This window comes from Pongo pygmaeus, chromosome 14 (genome assembly GCF_028885625.2).
Source record: "Pongo pygmaeus isolate AG05252 chromosome 14, NHGRI_mPonPyg2-v2.0_pri, whole genome shotgun sequence".
Classification (NCBI taxonomy): Eukaryota; Metazoa; Chordata; class Mammalia; order Primates; family Hominidae; genus Pongo; species Pongo pygmaeus.
In genome coordinates, this window is record NC_072387.2 from 59,598,006 (window position 1) to 59,617,821 (window position 19,816).

The following is a 19,816-nucleotide window of genomic DNA, read 5'->3' on the forward strand; positions in this document are numbered from 1 at the left end:
TTTCCCATACACTTACTAGTTCAAACCTCCCTTTCTACCCTATCAAGAAGATCCTGCATTCTGGATTCTGGAGGATACCACAATATGAAAAGGAAATCAATGGTCCTGCCAGGGTAAAGCCTAGTCTCCCAAGCCCTGGGAATTTCTCAGGGACTTGAAAATCTCCACTGTTCATGAAGGACTGTAAATCATGCTCACTTCCCTGGTTTAGCCCCAGTTCTTAGCTACAGAGGGAAGAGTCTCTTACTGATTCATCAAATACAATGTGGAAAGGAAAAGCATAGCAGAATGTCTTCTCTTCAATCCAGAGTCTCTCAGGATAAATTGGCTCAAAGGTGTTCATGAGATGCCCTGGACATAGAAAAAGAAAGTGCTGATGAGAAGCAGCTCCCGCCTCCACCCTTGCACAGAGCAGAGCTCGGGATAGGGATAGTATCTTAAGTGTTTCACAAGCAAAGTGCAATCTCACTTCTTTTGCATGGGCTCCCTCAGCATCTCCAGATGGCCACAGCAATTCTTCTTCCAAATTAAAACAAACAGAAAACTTGCTACCAGGTTGAGAAGCCCTCCTGCCCCCTGCCAAGTTTCTGCCTGCCGCTGAAGAGTTTCTGGGCCAATTGAGTATGTCTCGCCATGAACACAGAGTCGGCATTGAAATGGTGACAGCCAGACAATGAGCTAGCAGAGCAGAGGGTGTGCTCCGGGCCCAGCATCAGGGACATTTGCCATGGAGCTTTTTAGACTGACAGTTTTGGGTGGCACATGAAAATTTAACCAACAGTCCTATTTGGCAGGGGGTAGAGATTCGAAATGGAGCCTTTTTGATATGAAAATCTCCTAGACAAAGGATGTCAATTGCATGTTTGACTCACTTGCCATGGCTTGAAGGACGCAAAATGCAGCCCTTTGAGCCCCGCAGACCTTCTCCCAGATGCGTGTCACCTGGCCCATTGAGCCGTGCCGCAGAGCACCCTAACTCCCTTCTCCCAGTGGATCAGTGCCCTTATTCAGACTCAGGCGTTAGGTGCTAATCATTAGATGGGCTCAGTGCCCACAGGGGTACCTTAGGAAGCCTAATGCCTGCATTTTGCAAATGAGAAGATGGAGACTCTTGTCCAGGGTCACACAGCTCCTTAGGCACAGAGCCAGAAACTTGCTTTCTTGGCTCTTGATCTAGTGTCCTTTGCTAGGCGACTAGGGTTGTTATCCACAGATCTCCAGTCCAGAAATGTGTCCAAATGGAGAAGGCCGGACTGCAGAAGAGGAGCTGTGGAAAATTCATTGTTCCTGATGGCACATCAGTGCTCATCTTCCTTCTCTCCATCCATCACCTGTTGGGAGTGATTCCAATTGTGTCTCCAAAAACTTTTTCTTAGGACAGGGGAGACGATGTCTCCATGTCACCTGGCACAAATAACGACAGGCAATGGAAGGACAATTAGAGCCTGACATTTTAAAGTTAAAAACTATGGTCACCAAATCCAAGCTTTGCAGAAACTAGTGCCAACATAATCGCAGAGGGCTTGGCCCCGTCAGTGTACACTGGCCGCTACTCCTGAGAATCAAGCAATCTTTCTGATCTCAGAGCTGAGCTTGGGAGAATCACTCATTTACCTTTTCCAAACATGACTATGCTTCTCACAACATCCCAGTGGAATTTTTTCACAGGATAAGAAGAGACATTCAAGTATTTCTCCTTCATCCTGAGGAAAGCTGCCAGGAGGGCCTACAGATGGCAGGGAGACAGGCACCTGGTCACATGACTGGAGAAGCACAAACCCCATTTGCTGTGATGGGGTCCACCTTTAAATAAGGAACTGTATCCACGGCCAGAGGAATGGCATAAGGGCTTACAAGATCAATTCTACCAAGACTTTAGCATTCCCGGTATTTTTTAATCAAATTAGTCCTCATGCTGTTTCTCTATCAAAGAAAGCAATAACTTTTCAGAAAATCTCAAGAGGGAACTAGGATGATATCTGGCAAGAAAATCATGCACGAACATTTCTTCCTGTGGCTGAAGATTCTGCAATGAACAGACTCTGAGATGGACTTTGAAAATACTCTAAGGAATCACAGACTAATCCTAATCTGGGCATTTTCACAAGCTATGTGCATGGAGAGCTCTTCACCTAACATACGTGGTAACCTAAGCAGGTAATGATAACCCTATCAGTTGCAACTGAGGTGGCCAAGTACAGAGTCTTGAGTTGACTCAGGACCTATGACTGGTTCCAGCTGCAGAAGTGGGCACTGAAGACTGGAAAGATCAATTTATTTGAGGAGGATTAAAAAAAAAAGCCATCAAGTTCAAATTTCAAACCCTTCATATGGTTATTGTTATATGTGAAAAATTGTCCAGGCTCAGGTACATCCCAGAATGCTTCCCAGTATATATCCACTTAACCCAGCAATTGTCAACTGGGAATGATTTTATCCATTACCCCCACTATGCAGACACTTGGCAATGCCAAGAGACATTTCTTTTTCTTTCTTTCTTTCTTTTTTCTTTTTTTTTTTGCCACAAATGAGGGGATGAGGTTCTACTAGTAGGAAAAGACCAGGGATGCTGCTAAGCACATTATAATGTGAAAGATACCCCATCAACACCAAAGAATTATCTGGTTCAAAATGTCAGTAGTGCCAAAATTGAGAAACTCTGCCTTAATTCCACTATTAGAAGATCCAGTTGGTCTCCCATCCAAGCACTAACCAGGACCAACCCTGCTTAACTTCCGAGATCAGTCACGTTCAGGGTGGTATAGCTGTAGACACTCGTAAGTGGGAGTTGAACAGTGAGAACACATGGACACAGGGAGAGGAGAATCACATGCCGGGGCCTGTCAGGGGGCAAGGAGAGGGAGAGCATTAGGACAAATACCTAATGCATGCAGGGCTTAAAACCTAGATGATGGGTTGATAGGTGCAGCAAACCACCATGGCACATGTATACCCATGTAACACACCTGCACGTTCAAAACATGTAACCCAGAACTTAAAGGAAACTGTAAAAAACAAAAACAAAAAAACAAAAGGTCCAGTTGATTCTGTTGTTTGTATAGATTTTTCCAAGACTGGTAGCTCTACTTAAGTACAACTGTTCTTTCTAAAGGCACAGCAAACCCAGTACCTCTTGGTCTCTCTCGATGCCCTGACTGTCTTGTAACCTTTTTGGCTTTGTCTTTCTCATCTTCCTGCGAGCCTTCTGTACAATCAGAAACACAACATGCTCCTTCTTCCCTGTCCTCTCCACTTCTTCATTCATGTCAAGAATGTCCATGGTTACATTAATGTCAAAGAAGTCTTTGGCCACAGCCTCAATGATACCTGCAGCAGAAGGACACCTATTGTCGAGGGATGGCCAAAGGCAACTTTATCAGCAAAAATCATAAAATAATCAAATTGTAAAACTTCTGATGAATATTCTGAAGTTCACCAAGCCCAGGCCCTGCTTCAAATCAGACATCAGTGATAGCCAATTAAATAAAAATATGCAGAGACTGAAGTTATACATGTTTGGATACCAAATATATCCATGCCACTTTAATTTCTAGTTTGGCATCTATTCATTTGTTTGTTATTTCAGGTAGGCATTTAACTCATTAAACAAACAAATAAACCTAGAGATAATGTAAGCAAAATTCAGTTGTAAAAGCATTAAGGATCAAGTTCAAAAAAGTGTTCCCCTGGGAATCTATCCCAGGGTTATATACAAAATATAGGGAAAGCACTGGGCGTGGTGGTTCATGCCTGTAATCCCAGCACTTTGGGAGGCTGAGGCGGGCAGATCACAAGGTCAGGAGATCGAGACCATCCTGGCTAACACAGTGAAACCCTGTCACTACTAAAAATACAAAAAATTAGCCAGGTGTGGTGGCGGGCACCTGTAGTCCCAGCTACTTGGGAGGCTGAGGCAGAAGAATGGTGTGAACCCGGGAGGCGGAGCTTGCAGTGAGCCAAGATCGCGCCAATGAACTGCAGCCTGGGCAACAGAGCGAGACTCCATCTCAAAAAAAAAAGAAAAAATATATATATATATATATGGAAAGCACGTATGAAGATGTTCATGATAGCATTGTTTACAAAAGCAAAAGATTAGTATCAATGGAAAATTTAATAATAGGAGATTAGTTAAGATAATTACAATATGGAATATCGTTCGGCCATTTAATATGTGGTTTTAAAGATTATGTGGAAACATGCTTTTTCTACAATGCTAAATGCAAATAAAGAGCTGATACAAAATAATATAGGCAGAATTATCACAACTATGTAAAAACCTGTATAATTTAAAATGTTGAAAGAAAAATACAAATTACTTGTTTTTGTGGAACTTTGGAAACTTATTTTAAAAGCTCAAGGACATTGGGAGCAGTGGTCAAGATGATATGAAGTCACACATTCTAAGAGAGTTTTAACTTCTTACCCGTAGCCAGTTATTAGCCATCCTGGAGAATCCATGGGGAAACCTTCCTCACTTCAGAAGCCCCACAGCTCTGCGGCCAGCTAAGCCATTTCCATACCTGTACAATGTGGCACAGACCACCTCTACCCGAGTAGCAATGGAGAAACATTTTCCCATCTGCTCCTCTCTCCACACGAAACGATGGTGCATTCATCTCCTAATTAAAAGACACACATTTTTCCCAGTGGACACAAATTGTGTAAATTATGCTTTTGAGGCTTTGTGAAACAATAGTATTTATCATACAGAACTATATCCCAACCCTCTCTCCAATCACATAAAAACTCCCACTGTTTCTGCTGCTGTATGTCAGGAATTTTATACTATACCTACTATACTTTAAACAACTCTATATGGCAAGTACTAGTTCCATTTTAAGAAGAAGAAACTGAGGCTCAGGGAAGGTAAACCTAGGTTAACGGTAGAACAACATTTGATTCCCAAATGAGCCTTTGCACCGTGCCATGCTGTTTCTACCCATATTCCAAAAGCAGCTGTCTGCTGGTAACAGGAAGCCTTAGTGAGTTTCTGCTGCGCTTGGCCTGTGACCAAGTGACCATGGGCATCTTCACTTTCCAACACACCAGGGAATCAGAGAATTTGCAAGTAGAATTAATCAATGTCTTGTTCTGAAAGGATAATGTCATCTGTGATGTCAATTTGAACATTTAGAAAGTAGAACCTTCCACCGGGCGCGGTGGCTCGTGCCTGTAATCCCAGCACTCTGGGAGGCTGAGGAGAGCGGATCACAAGGTCAAAAGATAGAGACCATCCTGGCTAACACGGTGAAACCCTGTCTCTACTAAAAATACGAAAAAATTAGCCGGGCATAGAGGCACATGCCTGTAGTCCCAGCTACTCGGGAGGCTGAGGCAGGAGAATCGCTTGAACCCAGGAGGCGGATGTTGCCATGAGCCGAGATGGCGCCACTGCACTCCAGACTGGGCGACAGACAGAGCGATCTCAAAAAAAAAAAAAAAAAAAAGTAGAACCTTCAAGGATACATCAGAAGAGATCCTCCCCTTTCTCCAGAAATGTTGACATTTAAGTACGTATCATTTTACAGTAAATGAGATGTATACTAGGAAAGAAGGATAGAGACTTTGCCTAGGGGAGTCTCTAGCTAGTTAGAGGGCAACTCAGCACCCTGGACACACAGCTTTTGGTCCAAGTGAGGGAATAGGCAAAGGAGATGGGTTCCTTCCAAGATCTTTGTCGTCTTCCATGGTGAAATGTTGTTAGTTAAAATGGGTTTCTTTTTTTTCCCCAAATACTTTTTTATCTTTTTTTTTTTTTTTTTTTTTTTTTGAGATAGGGTCATGCTCTGTTGCCCAGGCTGGAATGCAATGGCACGGTCACGGCTCACTGCAGCCTCTGCCTCCTAGGCTCAAACGATCTTCCCACCTCAGGCTTCTGAGTAGCTGGGATTACAGTCACGCCACCTCCATGCCCAGCTACTTTTTTTTTTTTTTTTTGTATTGTTTGTGGAAATGTGGCTTTGCTGCGTTGCCCAGGCTGGTCTCAAACTCCTGGGCATAAATGATCTTGTCCACCTCGGCTTCCAAAAGTGCTAAGATTACAGGCATGAGCCACCACACCCAGCCCTCAAATACTATTTTTTTTCTAATTCCAAAAGTATGTGCCTAGAGAAAGTACATATATTTATTTGTATGTATGTGGGTTTACATCTTGACAAAATGTAAAGAGTAGTTGAGGCAGCACATTTAAAAGGCATAAATAAAATAGGAAATTAACAGTTAATTTAAAAATTATATCCAAATCCTACATAGTGAAAATAAAGTAACAGAATACAGAGGTCTGAAAGAAAGTCCACGTGATCCTGCTTCACGCTCCTCCCTCCTTACCCCCTGCCCAGAGACACTTCCAAAAGTTTGTGCTTTTAGTTCTTCTGGTCAATGTCACTAAGTCTCTAAATAATATAGTTATACTTTTATTTCTTACTTCAAATATGGCTTTTTAAAAGTGGAGAATTAGGGCAAAGAATAACAGAATAAAAAAATATTTTTGCCTAAAGAGACAATCTATAATACTTTGCCCAGAATAAAGCACTATATAGCTGTTAGGTATCATTACAGAACAGAATAGAAAGCCCAGAAATAAGGCTGTACACCTAAAGCCATGTGATCTTTGACAAAGTCCTCATTATTCCAAAGAATAATGAGAACAGCACAGGGCAGGATCTTTGGAGACAGGTGTGGGTTTGGGTCCAGCTCAGCCACCATGCCTGGGTGATTTGGGGACAGTTACTTGACCTTTCTGGACCTCAGTTTTCTCATCTGTATAACAGGAAAAATAAGACTGCCTACTCTTATGGCATCAAGAAGGTAAGTCAATGCTGACATATTACTTAGCCCAACACCTGCCTCATAATTAGCCTCAATAAAGGTTAGCTAAAGCATAACAAGATTAAAGACTCGGTTCTAACCAGAAATATATGCCTTAAAGGCACTGCCAAATTACTAGGTAGACACAAAAAAAGTGAATATTATCTTACTTTGTTATTTTTGCCTAAAGAGACAATCTATAATACTTTGCCCAGAATAAAGCACTATATTGCTGTTAGGTATCATTGCATGTATTTTCTTCCAACTTGTATATTATAATATTTAAATATTTTATTGATCTCATTATATGCAAAATGTCCTCAAACACCACCAGAGAAGTTCTATTCTATTGCTTCTCTAGCATCACTTATAAGTGAGAGCTAGACATTGAATACACATAGACATAAAGATGGCAACAACAGACACCGGGGACTACTACAGGAGGGAGGAAGGGATGGGGGTCGAGGGTTGAAAAACTGTTGGGTACTATGCTCACTACCTGGGTGTCAGCGTCAATCATACCCCAAACCTCAGCATCATGCAATAGACCCATGTAAAAACCCTGCATATGTACCCTCTGAATCTTTTTTTAAAAATTGAAATTATAAAAAAGCAAAGAAAAAAGATCATAGAATAAAAAATATACATATTACAAAAAATATTAAAAGGGCCTAACTGTATTTCTTTATATCCTAATTGTTGTGCTTTAGCTAAGAAATTGAAAGGAAGTTGTCATGCAAATTATCGTAATTCTTAAACTGGCCATATTGAACAGAGAAGAAAGAAAGGGGAAGGAATAGAGTTATTATTTATTTATGGAAAGCTGATTTTTCTGGGCTGATTACAATGCTAGAGACTTTTACATCTTATCTCTTGTAATCCACATATTGCTATGAGGTAGGTTATCTTTTCCCTATTTATTCCTTTTTGTCTCTGTTTGTGTCCAATACCTTAAAAAGTACTTGATACATAGTATCACTCAATAAATATTAGTCATCCAACAAATATTATTAAATAAAATAAATTGAGATTCAGAGACAGGAACTAACTTGCCCAGGATCGCACAGCTGTTAAGTGGTAGAGCCGGTGGGACAGTCTCATGGGCCCATCTGACCCCATAAGCAGGGCTGTTTCCACTCCCTCTACCCTTGAGTAGTTCACATGATAACAACAGGACAGGCCCAGCTATTCATGCCCAGCTATTCATGACTCATAATTGAAGTCAATTAAGGCTTCCAAGCCTCTGATTCCTTATATGAAAAATGGAGAAAATAATGCTTTTCCCATTTATCGTCTATGGGGGGGAGTGTAAGGGTTGCTGAGGCTTTTTAACATCCACAATCCCATTTTGTCCCCACGACAACCCTGAAAGGGTGGATACGAACACCAATATAGAAATGGTGAAGGAAGATCTCGGTGAAGTATAAAAGGCCCTAAAATTAAACTATGTTCTATAAAATAATAAACTATTATTATGATATATATAAATGCTCTTTCACCTTTTCTTGTCTAAAAAATAAAAGAGAATCTAGGCATTTGAATTTCCAGTGATCTCTACAAACAAGAAACCCAACAAAGGAACTCCAGAAGGATACATCCCAGTAGGGAAATTAGTTTCCTAACACCTCAGTCAGTCACCCATGGGTTAATCAGAGTTGGATGGTTTCCGATTCTGGCTCTCAGCCCTATCAAGTCTTCCCTTCTGATACATGAATAACATGAATCTGGCTGCATATGCAATTTATCAGCTCCATCCTGGCCAGGAAACCTTAGGAGAGCTTTTGCAAATGCACTGAAACCTGACTGTTTTCCAGCCTTTGTTCCAATTGTAATGAGTCTCCAGGATTTAATTCCAAATCAACACCACACCCTATCTGAAAAGGCCATCCCTTCGGTTTTTGTGAGCCAGTTTATAAAAGTGGCCAGCAGGTGTTTCTTTTTCATTCTCTTCCAAAAAGAACTCCTGAGCCCACCAACACCAGGTACCAAGGATTCTGCAGATGGGAGGGTTCTCCTGCAACCGTGCCTCTCTTGGGGGAGGCGGGGAGCTGGCCCAAGACTGCCACAGCATTTGCTTCCTCTTGGGCAGCCAAGACCAGACTCAAGTGGCCTTACCTGATAAGAGAGTGCCAGGTAACTGTGGAGGGCTTCTAGGTTTTCAATAAACTCCATGAGATTTCCTCCCAGTGTCCGTAGCATCCTGTCATAGCCAGACATCTTACAGAATTGAAAGAAGTATTCTCCAAAGAGTTTCAGGATGGCTTCCATGGAGACACCTGTAGAAACCAAAGCACACCCCCTAAATAAAATCCCCTGGAGGTGTGTGTTGTCCTTTGTGTGGTCTTCATTTATTTCCAAAGGGTTCACATCCTGGCTGTGTGACAGTATCGAGCTACTCTCTAAGCCGTCACTTGCCTCCTCGGTAAAATGCCAATAACCACATTGATGTCATGGGGCTTTTGTGAGGAGCCCCGTGCAGCCTGGCACTGGGTAGGTGCTTGTGAAACATAAGTCTCCATGACAAATATTTCCTCAAAGTCGGGAAGGGGATGCAGAGATGCTGTACCCGCTTCGCTGCTGAAGCCAGTACCCAGAACAAGCTTCACTCTGGGTGGGGAGGGCACGACCCTCCATGATCACTCCCAATACCTCCCACATCTTTAAATGTAACAGTCAGTCTCTAACAAGAATACAAGGATGCCTCTGAGAAATAACTAATACACAATGAAAAAACTATGCCTTCAAGGCTACAGGATCCTGATTTACCAAAAAGATGATACCAAATACTTGCAGTGTCTTTCTCTTTCTCTCCTGACCTCATCAGATCTTGGCCTCCCCGTGAGGCCCAGCATCCATGTTCCATTCTCCATGAAGATTTCTCTGAATTCTCTCTTCCTAAGTGTTGCATTTTTTTTCTTCCTAATTCATAGTAATTCTGGAGAGAAGCAACCTAGTCCTACACGTTTTCTGTGCTAAACACAGCGTAGGTGTCCGATGAACACCTGGAGGTAGATTTGCAGCCTTAGTTGGGGCTGCTGCCCACCTCCCCACTCCCCAGTCTGCACCGTTGGAATAGACAATGAGCAAGTGTCCGCTTTATGGGAGAGACAGCAAACATTTTAAAAGAATATTTTATAGTTCTGACAACATACATTAATTATGGTTCTGTTACTCAATGTTTGCCCAGCTCTTATAAGGTAGCTAACCTTATTATCATGTCCTTTTTACAGCTGAGCCTGTTGGGGCTGAGTCATCTTTGTGAACTGACTCCAGTCACATAGAGTTGCAGAGGCCAGATTTGTTGAAGAGGCTCCAACTCTAAGTTTAGCACTTTTTGTACCACATCCCCCAGCCTCTGAAGCAGCAATGAGAGAAGCAAGGAGTCTCCCCAAGGCAAGGGCTGCTTATGCGTTGGCTTCATTGACACAGGAGACAGGGCATCCATCCATGCTGCTGGTCGGGAGCTCCTGTGAGAAACGCCCTCTTATTTACAATGGGGCTGTGACACATGTAAGTCCTGGGGGCTGGGGCAAATGTCTGTAATGCCCAGGTTTATGGGAGGCCTGAAGAGCTCACCATCACCAGTATCTGTGGTTCCATCCTTGAAAAACTCTGTGATGCTCTGGCTGGATTTGGAATTCACAGCAAGGGACATTCCAGGTCTCGTGAGCTATCCAGGGCTAAATCCTACAGAGGACAGACTAAGGAGGTCTGGGCACTCTCCAGCCCCTGCTTGCTTCCTGGGATGGTCTGAAGAGCAGTTTCCCTACAGCTCATAGTCCACAGCCAGACCATGGGGCAGATAATTGTTCTGTAATCTGAGCAGGATAGAGTCCCCACTGAATTGGTCTAGTTTTGTCAGAGATGAGTTGTACATATTTTCCAAGATGAGTTATACATATTTTCCAAAAATTGATTAGTCCGATCTGAATCTAGACGAAGCTTGGGATGGTAGAGAAGCCAGTGGTAATGGCCTATGTTAATTGCCTCCGTTGGATTCTTTGCTTGTGGGTGCATCCTGGCTGGCTGCAGGCAGGCTTGTCTATACCAGTATTCAGGGGCCACCTGCTAACCCCTAGGGGATCTGAGACAAATTCTACCAAGTTCCTTTCCAGTGCTTGAGTCTCTGGGAGGGGGAATGCTAAAAGGTAAACAGACAGATGGGAAATTGTCCTTCTGCTCTCCTGCTTCCATCCCTCTGTTACCTCTAAATCTAGCTTATTCGACTAAGAAAAAACAGCTGTGCTGTGCATCCTGGAGGCTGGAGCTCTGAGCAGGTGCATCCTGTTACCTGCCAGGAAAAGCAGGGGTCCCAGTGGCCCCCCTTCTCCCGAGAACCTCTGCCAGGAGGACTGGGCTTCGTGTAAGCCAAGCAAAGTTATATGCAAGTGAGAGTGGCAGCTTTGGGTAAAAGACTGCCTGTTTGACTTTTAAATCTTTAAACTTACAAAAATCCATGAAGCTGTTTGTTCCAGGCTCTGGTTATTTTGTTTGTGGATGCCCAGCTCTGTTAAAAGGAAAGGACATCTGGCTGAGAGAGGAACTGTTTCCCAAACAAGGATCTTGAGTTTGAGTGTGGTGTTTTCCACCTGTAATGGGTTTGGAGCTTCTAGAATTCTTAGTTGAAAATGCTTGTCCAGCAGAGAATAAAGGCCACTTTAAAAAAAAAATCAACACCTGTCTTAGTCTTTTATACAGTTTCACCTCAGTGTATTTAAGATTCCAAAAACCCGGTAAGTCATAGGGGATCCAAGATATACAGGAAATGGTTAGAAACTGCAAGAAAGAACTAAACTAACTTAGATGTCTTAAAATGTTTTTTGATAGTACAGGGGAGAATTTATGCTATGCTTAGTATTCCTTCATGTAAGAAAGAAGGAAAAACAAGGAAATAATCATCTATCTGCCTCCTTGCGCAAAATTAAACACCAGAAGGATAAACCTGGATCTATTGAGATTGGTTACCTACAGGACATTGGTAGGGAATGGGGTGGAAAGATTAGAAAAATTGTGGGATTGGGGAAAATGACATTTTTCTGAGCATAACTTTTTGAACAGTTCTGGTTTGGGGAGTCATGTTAATGTTTCATATGCTTAAAATAAATAAAATATAAGATCAACAAGGCTAGAGAAAACCCCTAAGATGGAATACAAACAGAAACAAATTCACAGAACAGCATTTCAACAGAACAGTTTTGAATAACATAATTACCCAGGAAAAAAATTAACCCAGTAATATTTGAAAATAGTATTTACACTACTGTGTCCTCAGGCCAAAAACAAAAATAACTTTAAACAAATATTTTACTGTAGTTAGTAGGCTTCCTTTTCACAGCAGTGTGGGTTAACAATTCTGAAACTATGTTCTGAACAAGTAAATATATTGTGGATAGTGGGAGCCAGGTTTTTCACTATCTGAGAATGAAGTTACAATTATGGAAAGGGGAGGAATAGAATTAACCCTGTGCCTCTGGATTAGGAAATCTAACATAATAAGACAATGAAATCTATCAAGGTTTTATATATATATATAAATATATATAAAAAATATATAAATATATATAAAAATATATATAAATATATATAAATATATATAAAATATCTATAAATCTATACAAATATATCTATAAATATATATCAATATATAAATATATATAAATATATATATAAATATATAAATATAAATATATATGAATATATATAAATATATATAAATATATATGAATATATATGAATATATATAAATATAAATAAATATATACAAATATATATAAATATATATCAATGTATAAAATATATATAAATATATATCAATATATAAAATATATATAAATATATATAAATATATATCTATATATAAATCTATGAATATATATAAATATATAAATATATAAATATATCTATAAATATATAAATATTTAAATATATAAATATATAAATATATAAATATATCTATCAATATCTATCAATATCTATCAATATCTATAAATAGATATAAATATATAAATATATATAAATATATAAATATATAAATATATTTATCAATATATATGAATATATATAAATATATATATAAATATATATAAATGTATATGAATATATAAATATATATGAATATATATAAATATATATAAATGTATATAATATATATAAATGTATATAAATATATATAAATATATAAAAATATATATACATATATAAATATATAAATACATATAAATATATATAAAAATATATATCTATATATAAATATATATCAATATATAAATATATAAATATATAAACATATATCTATATATAAATATATCAATATATAAATATATATCAATATATAAATATATAAATATGTATAAATATGTATAAAAATATATATAAATATATAAAAATATATCAATATACATAAATATATATGAATATATATAAATATATATAAATACATATGTAAATATATATAAATATATAAATATATAAATATATAAATATATATAAATATATAAATATATATAAATATATAAATATATAAATATATATAAATATATAAATATATGAATATATAAATATATAAATATATATAAATATATGAATATATAAATATAAATATATATGAATATATAAATATATAAATATATAAATATATAAAAATATATAAATATATACAAATATACAAATATACAAATATACAAATATATGAATATATATAAATATATACAAATATATAAATATATCTAAATATATAAATATATACAAATATATCAATATATATAAATATATAAATATATACAAATATATCAATATATCTAAATATATAAATATATACAAATATATAAGTATATCTAAATATATAAATATATACAAATATATCTAAATATATAAATATATACAAATATATAAATATATATAAATATATACAAATATATAAATATATATAAATATATATAAATATATAAATATATATAAATGTATATAAATATATGAATAATAAATGTATATAAATGTATATAAATATATATAAATGTATATAAATATGTATATAAATATATAAATGTATATAAATATATATAAATATATATAAACATATATAAATATATATAAACATACAAATATATATAAATATATAAACATACAAATATATAAATATATATAAATATATAAATATATAAATATATATAAATATATGAATATATAAATATATATAAAATATATAAATATATACAAATATATATAAATATATACATATAAATATACATATAAATATATATAAATATCTACATAAATATATAAAAATATATAAATATATATGTAAATATGTATAAATATATATAAATATCTACATAAATATATATAAATATATAAATATCTACATAAATATATAAATATATAAATATATAAAAATGTATATAAATGTATATATAAATATATAAATGTACGTATAAATATATATAAATATACATATAAATATATAAATATATATAAATATACATATAAATATATAAATATATAAATATACATATAAATATATAAACATATATAAATATACATATAAATATATAAACATATATAAATATACATATAAATATATAAATATATATAAATATACATATAAATATATATATAAATATATATAAATATACATATAAATATATATAAATATACATATAAATATATATAAATATACATATGAATATATATAAATATATATAAATATACATATAAATATATAAATATATAAAAATATATATAAATATACATATAAATATATAAATATATAAAAATATATATAAATATACATATAAATATATAAATATATATATAAATAGAAACATATATAAATAATATATAAATATATATAAACATATATGTAAATATATATGTAAATATATATATAAATATATATGTAAATATATATAAATATATATAAATATATATGTAAATATATATAGAGAGAGATAGTATATATATATAGAGAGAGAGAGAGAGATGGATGTGTGTATGTGTGTGTATATATGTGTGTGTGGTTGTGTGTGTATATGACATCTATTTTCCAGCACTGTCCACTAAAAGGGTCTAAAAACAGTGACATCCCAGTAGCAGTGGGGTCACCTAATGTCTAGACCTTAGTTTTTAAATGCTCTTCTCCTGTCAAAGGAATCAGGGCCTCGGAGAAATGGCAGATTCCAGGCCTGGGGCAGGGAAAGGATGAGATCAGCCTATAACATCTTGTTAAGCAAGAAAGTAAAGAAGTGATCAAAGAATGATGGGGACATGTCAAAAGGACACAGGGGCCAGTTTAGGGGGGCTCTCACTGGCTAACTCCTGCAGAATTTGAGCATCAAAATAAATAATAAAAGGATACGATTACAGCCTGTTTTTAAAAAATAAGAATTGCAAATCTACATTTATATAATTAAATAAATACGGGGGGAGAGGGGGAAATTCTTCCTTACAGAAACTCAATGAATAAATGCAAAAGGAATAATATTCTTAGAAAATCACCATTTGACTTCCATCATAAGTATCAATTCAGACAAGAATCACAAATAAATACTAAAACTATGAAAGAGGGAGTTTGAGAAACAACAAGGTATTTGCATAATCTGAAAGTATCTCCTCACAAGATACTAATTACAAAGGGAAAAGGTAACTTTACAGTGGAGAAAGCTGGCAAATTCTATGTAAATCAAGTGATCAAAGTTAGCCTCACTAATAATAGGACAGATCAGTGGAATATGCCTCCTGATATGATAAACTGGGAAGGAAAAAGATCACGTCTGTGATCTTCCTGCCAAGAAAGCATAACCTGAATTATATCATGAGGAATATCAGATAATCCTGAATTGAGGGACATTTTGCAAAATGTCTGACCAGAACTTTCCAAAGATACCAATTTTATAAAACATAAAGAGACTCAGAAACTGTTCCAAGCCAAAGAATACTGAAGAGACATGATAAGTGACATTATCCAGGATTTTCTTTTGTTCTAAAGGACATCATTGGGTCAACTGGAAAACTCTCAATAAGGTCTGTAGATTAGGTAATAGCACTATATCTATGTTCATTTCCTGAGTTTGATTGTTGTACTGTAGTTATTTAAGAGAATTTTTAAGGACAAAAAGGCATCACATTTGCAATATAATAACAATTTCAAGAAAAAAAGTATAAATCTAGATATAAAGAGAAGGATAGACGCTATATGGTAAAATGTCAACATTTGGGGAATATGGATAAAGACTACATGGGAATTCTTTGTACTATTCTTGTAAGCCTTTTGCAAGTTTGAAATTATGTCAAGGTAAAAAAGATTCTGTTGATTGCTCTGAAAAGACCACAGGGAATCTTACATAATAAGACCATAAAGACCACATTTATCCATGGCCAGCTAAAATAGAGCTGCAGCCCAGGCCTCTGTAATGTTATGAATTTGGTTAGTTATAATCAGGGCATTATCAGTATATTTTTAACGTCTTTATCTTGTTAGAGACTCATACTGAAATATTTATGGATGAAATTGTGAGAAACCTGGTAATTGCTTTAAAATACTCCAGAAAAAATAAAACCAGAAAAAGAGTGGAGGAATCAGATAGATGAAATAAGATTGGCAAAATATTGTTAATTAGTGAAGCTGGGTGGAGGGTATGTGGGCGTCTGTACACAATTCTCTCTACTTTTGTGTATGTATTAAAACATGTTTTTTAAAATAAATAAAAGAGTTGAGGTTTTTTTTGGTTAGTTTTGTCTGTTTGTTTTTGAGACAGGGTCTCCCTCTGTTGCCCAGGCTGGAGTGCAGTGGTGCTATCACGGCTCAGGCAGCTTCAACCTCCCCAGGCTCAGGTGATCCTCCTGCCTCAGCCTCCTAAGTAGCTGGGACTACAGGTGTGTGCCATCACGCCTGGTTAATTTTTGTATTTTTTGTAGAGATGGGGGTTTCGCCATGTTGTCCAGGCTGGTCTTAAACTCCTGGGCTCAAGTGATCCACCCGCCTTGACCTCCCAAAGTGCTGGGATTACAGCACCCAGCCAAGACTTTTTTTCCAGAAGGAAAATGATGGTCACAAAGCTTCTATGCTTGGTTCCCCAGATGTGGAGACCTCTAACAAGCTTTTACATTGGAGTGTTGCATGAACTCAAACTTTCTGACTTAACAAGCATGGGTCTTCTTTGTCACTGGGAAACATTTGCTTCTTGCTGGGTTTCAGCTCAAGGTACTGGAAAGAGTAGATAGAGTTGGGCTGTCCAGGGCTGGGGGACAGAGGGCACCTGTTGAAGCCCCAGTGAGGCTGGCAGGGACACCATAGCCACCAAAGCAGAGCCTTCTGGACAAACAGCCCACTCAGGGCCATACTTGCAAGAACCCTGCCCACCTCCCATCACCCAAGTCACAGGCAACAAGAGCTATTCCTCATGGCACTCTTCCTGAGTCACCCAGAAAAACATATGCTCTTCAACAGGAAAGAGAAGTACATGCTCTACATTTGACAAAGTTTTCCATTGAAAATGGGTAATTTTTCCCCCAAAGCGCTGGTATCCAAAGGATTACTCTTCAGATACCTGAAAAGAGCCATAATCTCACATACTCTTTTTCTCTAATGATATCACTAATGTCAGGCATGAGTTAGTTTATGGGGAAATATTTTGGAGTAGGAGAAAGAGGAGTTTAAGAAAAGGAAAGAAACATCTGCCCGTGTCCATGCTGTAGTTTGCAAGGAGGAAGAAGACTCTAAATTGGGAGGGTTGGGTTTCAGAAGTAGTCGTAAGTTTATACAGGCATAGAGAAAAAATAAACTGGAAGTCGATTAAGGCAGCTCAGGAAGGTGGTGCTCTGCAGGGATGAAGCAATTCCGCTGAAGCCTGGTAGAGAAGAAGGCTCCTGGTTCCCATCAAACCTTGGAACAGAGTAATCAGCCCTACCAGGGCCACAGCAGAGGGCCAGGGGTCTATCTGGTGGTGAGTAGGGGTGAGGGACAGGGCAGGGTACCTTGTTGTGTACCCACTCGGTGTCAGGCATTTTGCTCACCTTATTTGATTTCTTCTGTAGGACAGATGAAACCCCCTGGGTTGTTGCCCTACAGAAGAAATCAAATAAGGTGAGCAAAACGTCACAGGTATCATTGCTGCATTACCAGGGGAACATTTACCCCAGGTTACATTATCAGGAGCCAGTGTAGCCAGGGGGCTCACCCAGGTCTGTCTGATTCCAAAGCCCTTGCTCTAGACATTGTCGCCTTCCCCTCCAGTCTGTGGGATTAAGCATCAACCTTGGAATCAGCAGACCTGAATTCAAGTCTCCATTCGTGGCTGGTTGCACAGCCTGGGTTAGTTGTCCCATCCTCAGAGGAGAATAGTGAAGAGCAAACGTTATAATGCCTGATTTCAAGACGTTGTCAATTTTGTGTTGTTCTTATTTTTAAAGATGTGAGTGCAGAGAGGCTTGCTGGCATTTGCTGATAGCTAACTGTTGAAACACATTTTACTATGGGTGTCTTCGCAAGCAAAGTCTAGACGGACACAGCTGTGCCAAATGGCTGTTGTGTGTTGTTTTGAATTTTGTCACTTCAGATCACTAATAACCCACTTACACACTAAGTAGGCACTTATTCATATACAGAACAATTCCTTATGCAGTGCTCAACCTGCCATCTGGTCCCCTCCTGAATTATGCTAATTGGAAAGCACAGAGCTATGCAGAGGCAGAGCGGTCTGGAAAAGTCCCAGCAATTGCTTCAAGGTAGGGAAATTACATTCTGAAGCCCACATGGAAAGCAAAGCCCTCGCTAGTGGTGACTAAGCACACTTTTTCCTTTGTCAAAGGGAAGATTTTCAACTGACCAGTATATTTTGTTAGAGAGTAAAATGTCCTTCCTGTAGCCTTTCCTTTGGCTGGGTCTTGCTTTCTCAGACTCATGGGAGTTGTAGACGTACAGAATCACCATGGGCTTCCTGGGGCTGTCCTGATTCCACATCTCATACATGTGTTCACTCGAGTTTGCATCTCAACTTCTTGTTTGAAAAATGCATTCACCATACTCATTTACTCTTTCAGATAGATATAGGCCAATAGATGTTATGGAAATAAATGACAAGAAGAAAATATTTCTGACATTCAAAGCTAGGCAGAGAGAAACCACAGTGATGAACGTTGGCTTTCGGTGGAAAGGTGATGTGGGCCAGCCCACACATTGGTCTATAGACTGGCTGCTGCCTCTACACATGTTGGTTGGGTTGGGAATGTGACGGCAGTGGGGCAGGTATGTGATGGCATCTCACTGCTGAAGGTACTGCCACACCATTTGATGTACATGAGCACAGACAGCCACAAAAATGGACTGGGTTGATATGATATATACAGAGTATTTCTTTCTAGAGATATATAAGCTGATTCAAGTTCTTGTATTAGTCCACTAGGACCACCATGACAAAATGCTATAGATGGGGTGGCTTAAACACCAGATATTTATTTTCTCAGAGTTCTGGAGGTCAGAAGTCTGAGATCAAGGTGATAACATGATTACTTGGCTTGTAGAGGGTCACCCTCTCACCATGTTCCCATGTGACAAGGAGTGAGAGAGCCAGTGCTCTGGTATCTCTCCTATAAGAGCTCCAATCCTATCAAGAGGGCCCCACCCTCATGAGTTCATCTCAACCTAATTATTTCCCAAAGGTCCCATTTCCAAATATGAATTTGGGGCATGGGGGCACAATTCAGTCCAGAGCAGTTCTTAGGTTAAAAGATATTTTTAGAATCTTGAAAAAGATCTGCATCCACCCTTGAGAGCATGAAATGACCAACTTTTCCTGTAAAGGGAAGATAGTAAATAGTAAATGTTTTCGGCTTTGCAGATCATATGGTCTCTGCGCAGCTACTCAGCCTTGCCACTGTAACACAAAAGCAGCCATGGACGATGTGTAAACAAAGCGGCACGGTTGTTTTCCAATAAAACTTGATTTACACAAACAGGCAAGGGCCCAGATCTGGCCCATAAGCTGTATATAGTTTGCTGAGCACTAATCAG

General features: G+C 37.5%; 1 protein-coding gene across 1 annotated transcript in view; it reads right to left on the reverse strand.

Annotated features, from left to right (window-relative positions):
- LOC129011784 (guanylate cyclase soluble subunit beta-2) overlaps positions 1–19,816 on the reverse strand; it is a 58,445-nt gene that overhangs the window by 18,464 nt on the left and 20,165 nt on the right. The window contains exons 3-7 of the mRNA XM_054446970.2: positions 8,926–9,086; positions 4,526–4,622; positions 3,131–3,330; positions 1,615–1,726; positions 248–351 (exon numbers count right to left, since the gene is read on the reverse strand). Coding sequence (XP_054302945.2) covers positions 248–351; positions 1,615–1,726; positions 3,131–3,330; positions 4,526–4,622; positions 8,926–9,086 — 674 coding nt within the window. The remainder of the gene's footprint in view (positions 1–247; positions 352–1,614; positions 1,727–3,130; positions 3,331–4,525; positions 4,623–8,925; positions 9,087–19,816) is intronic.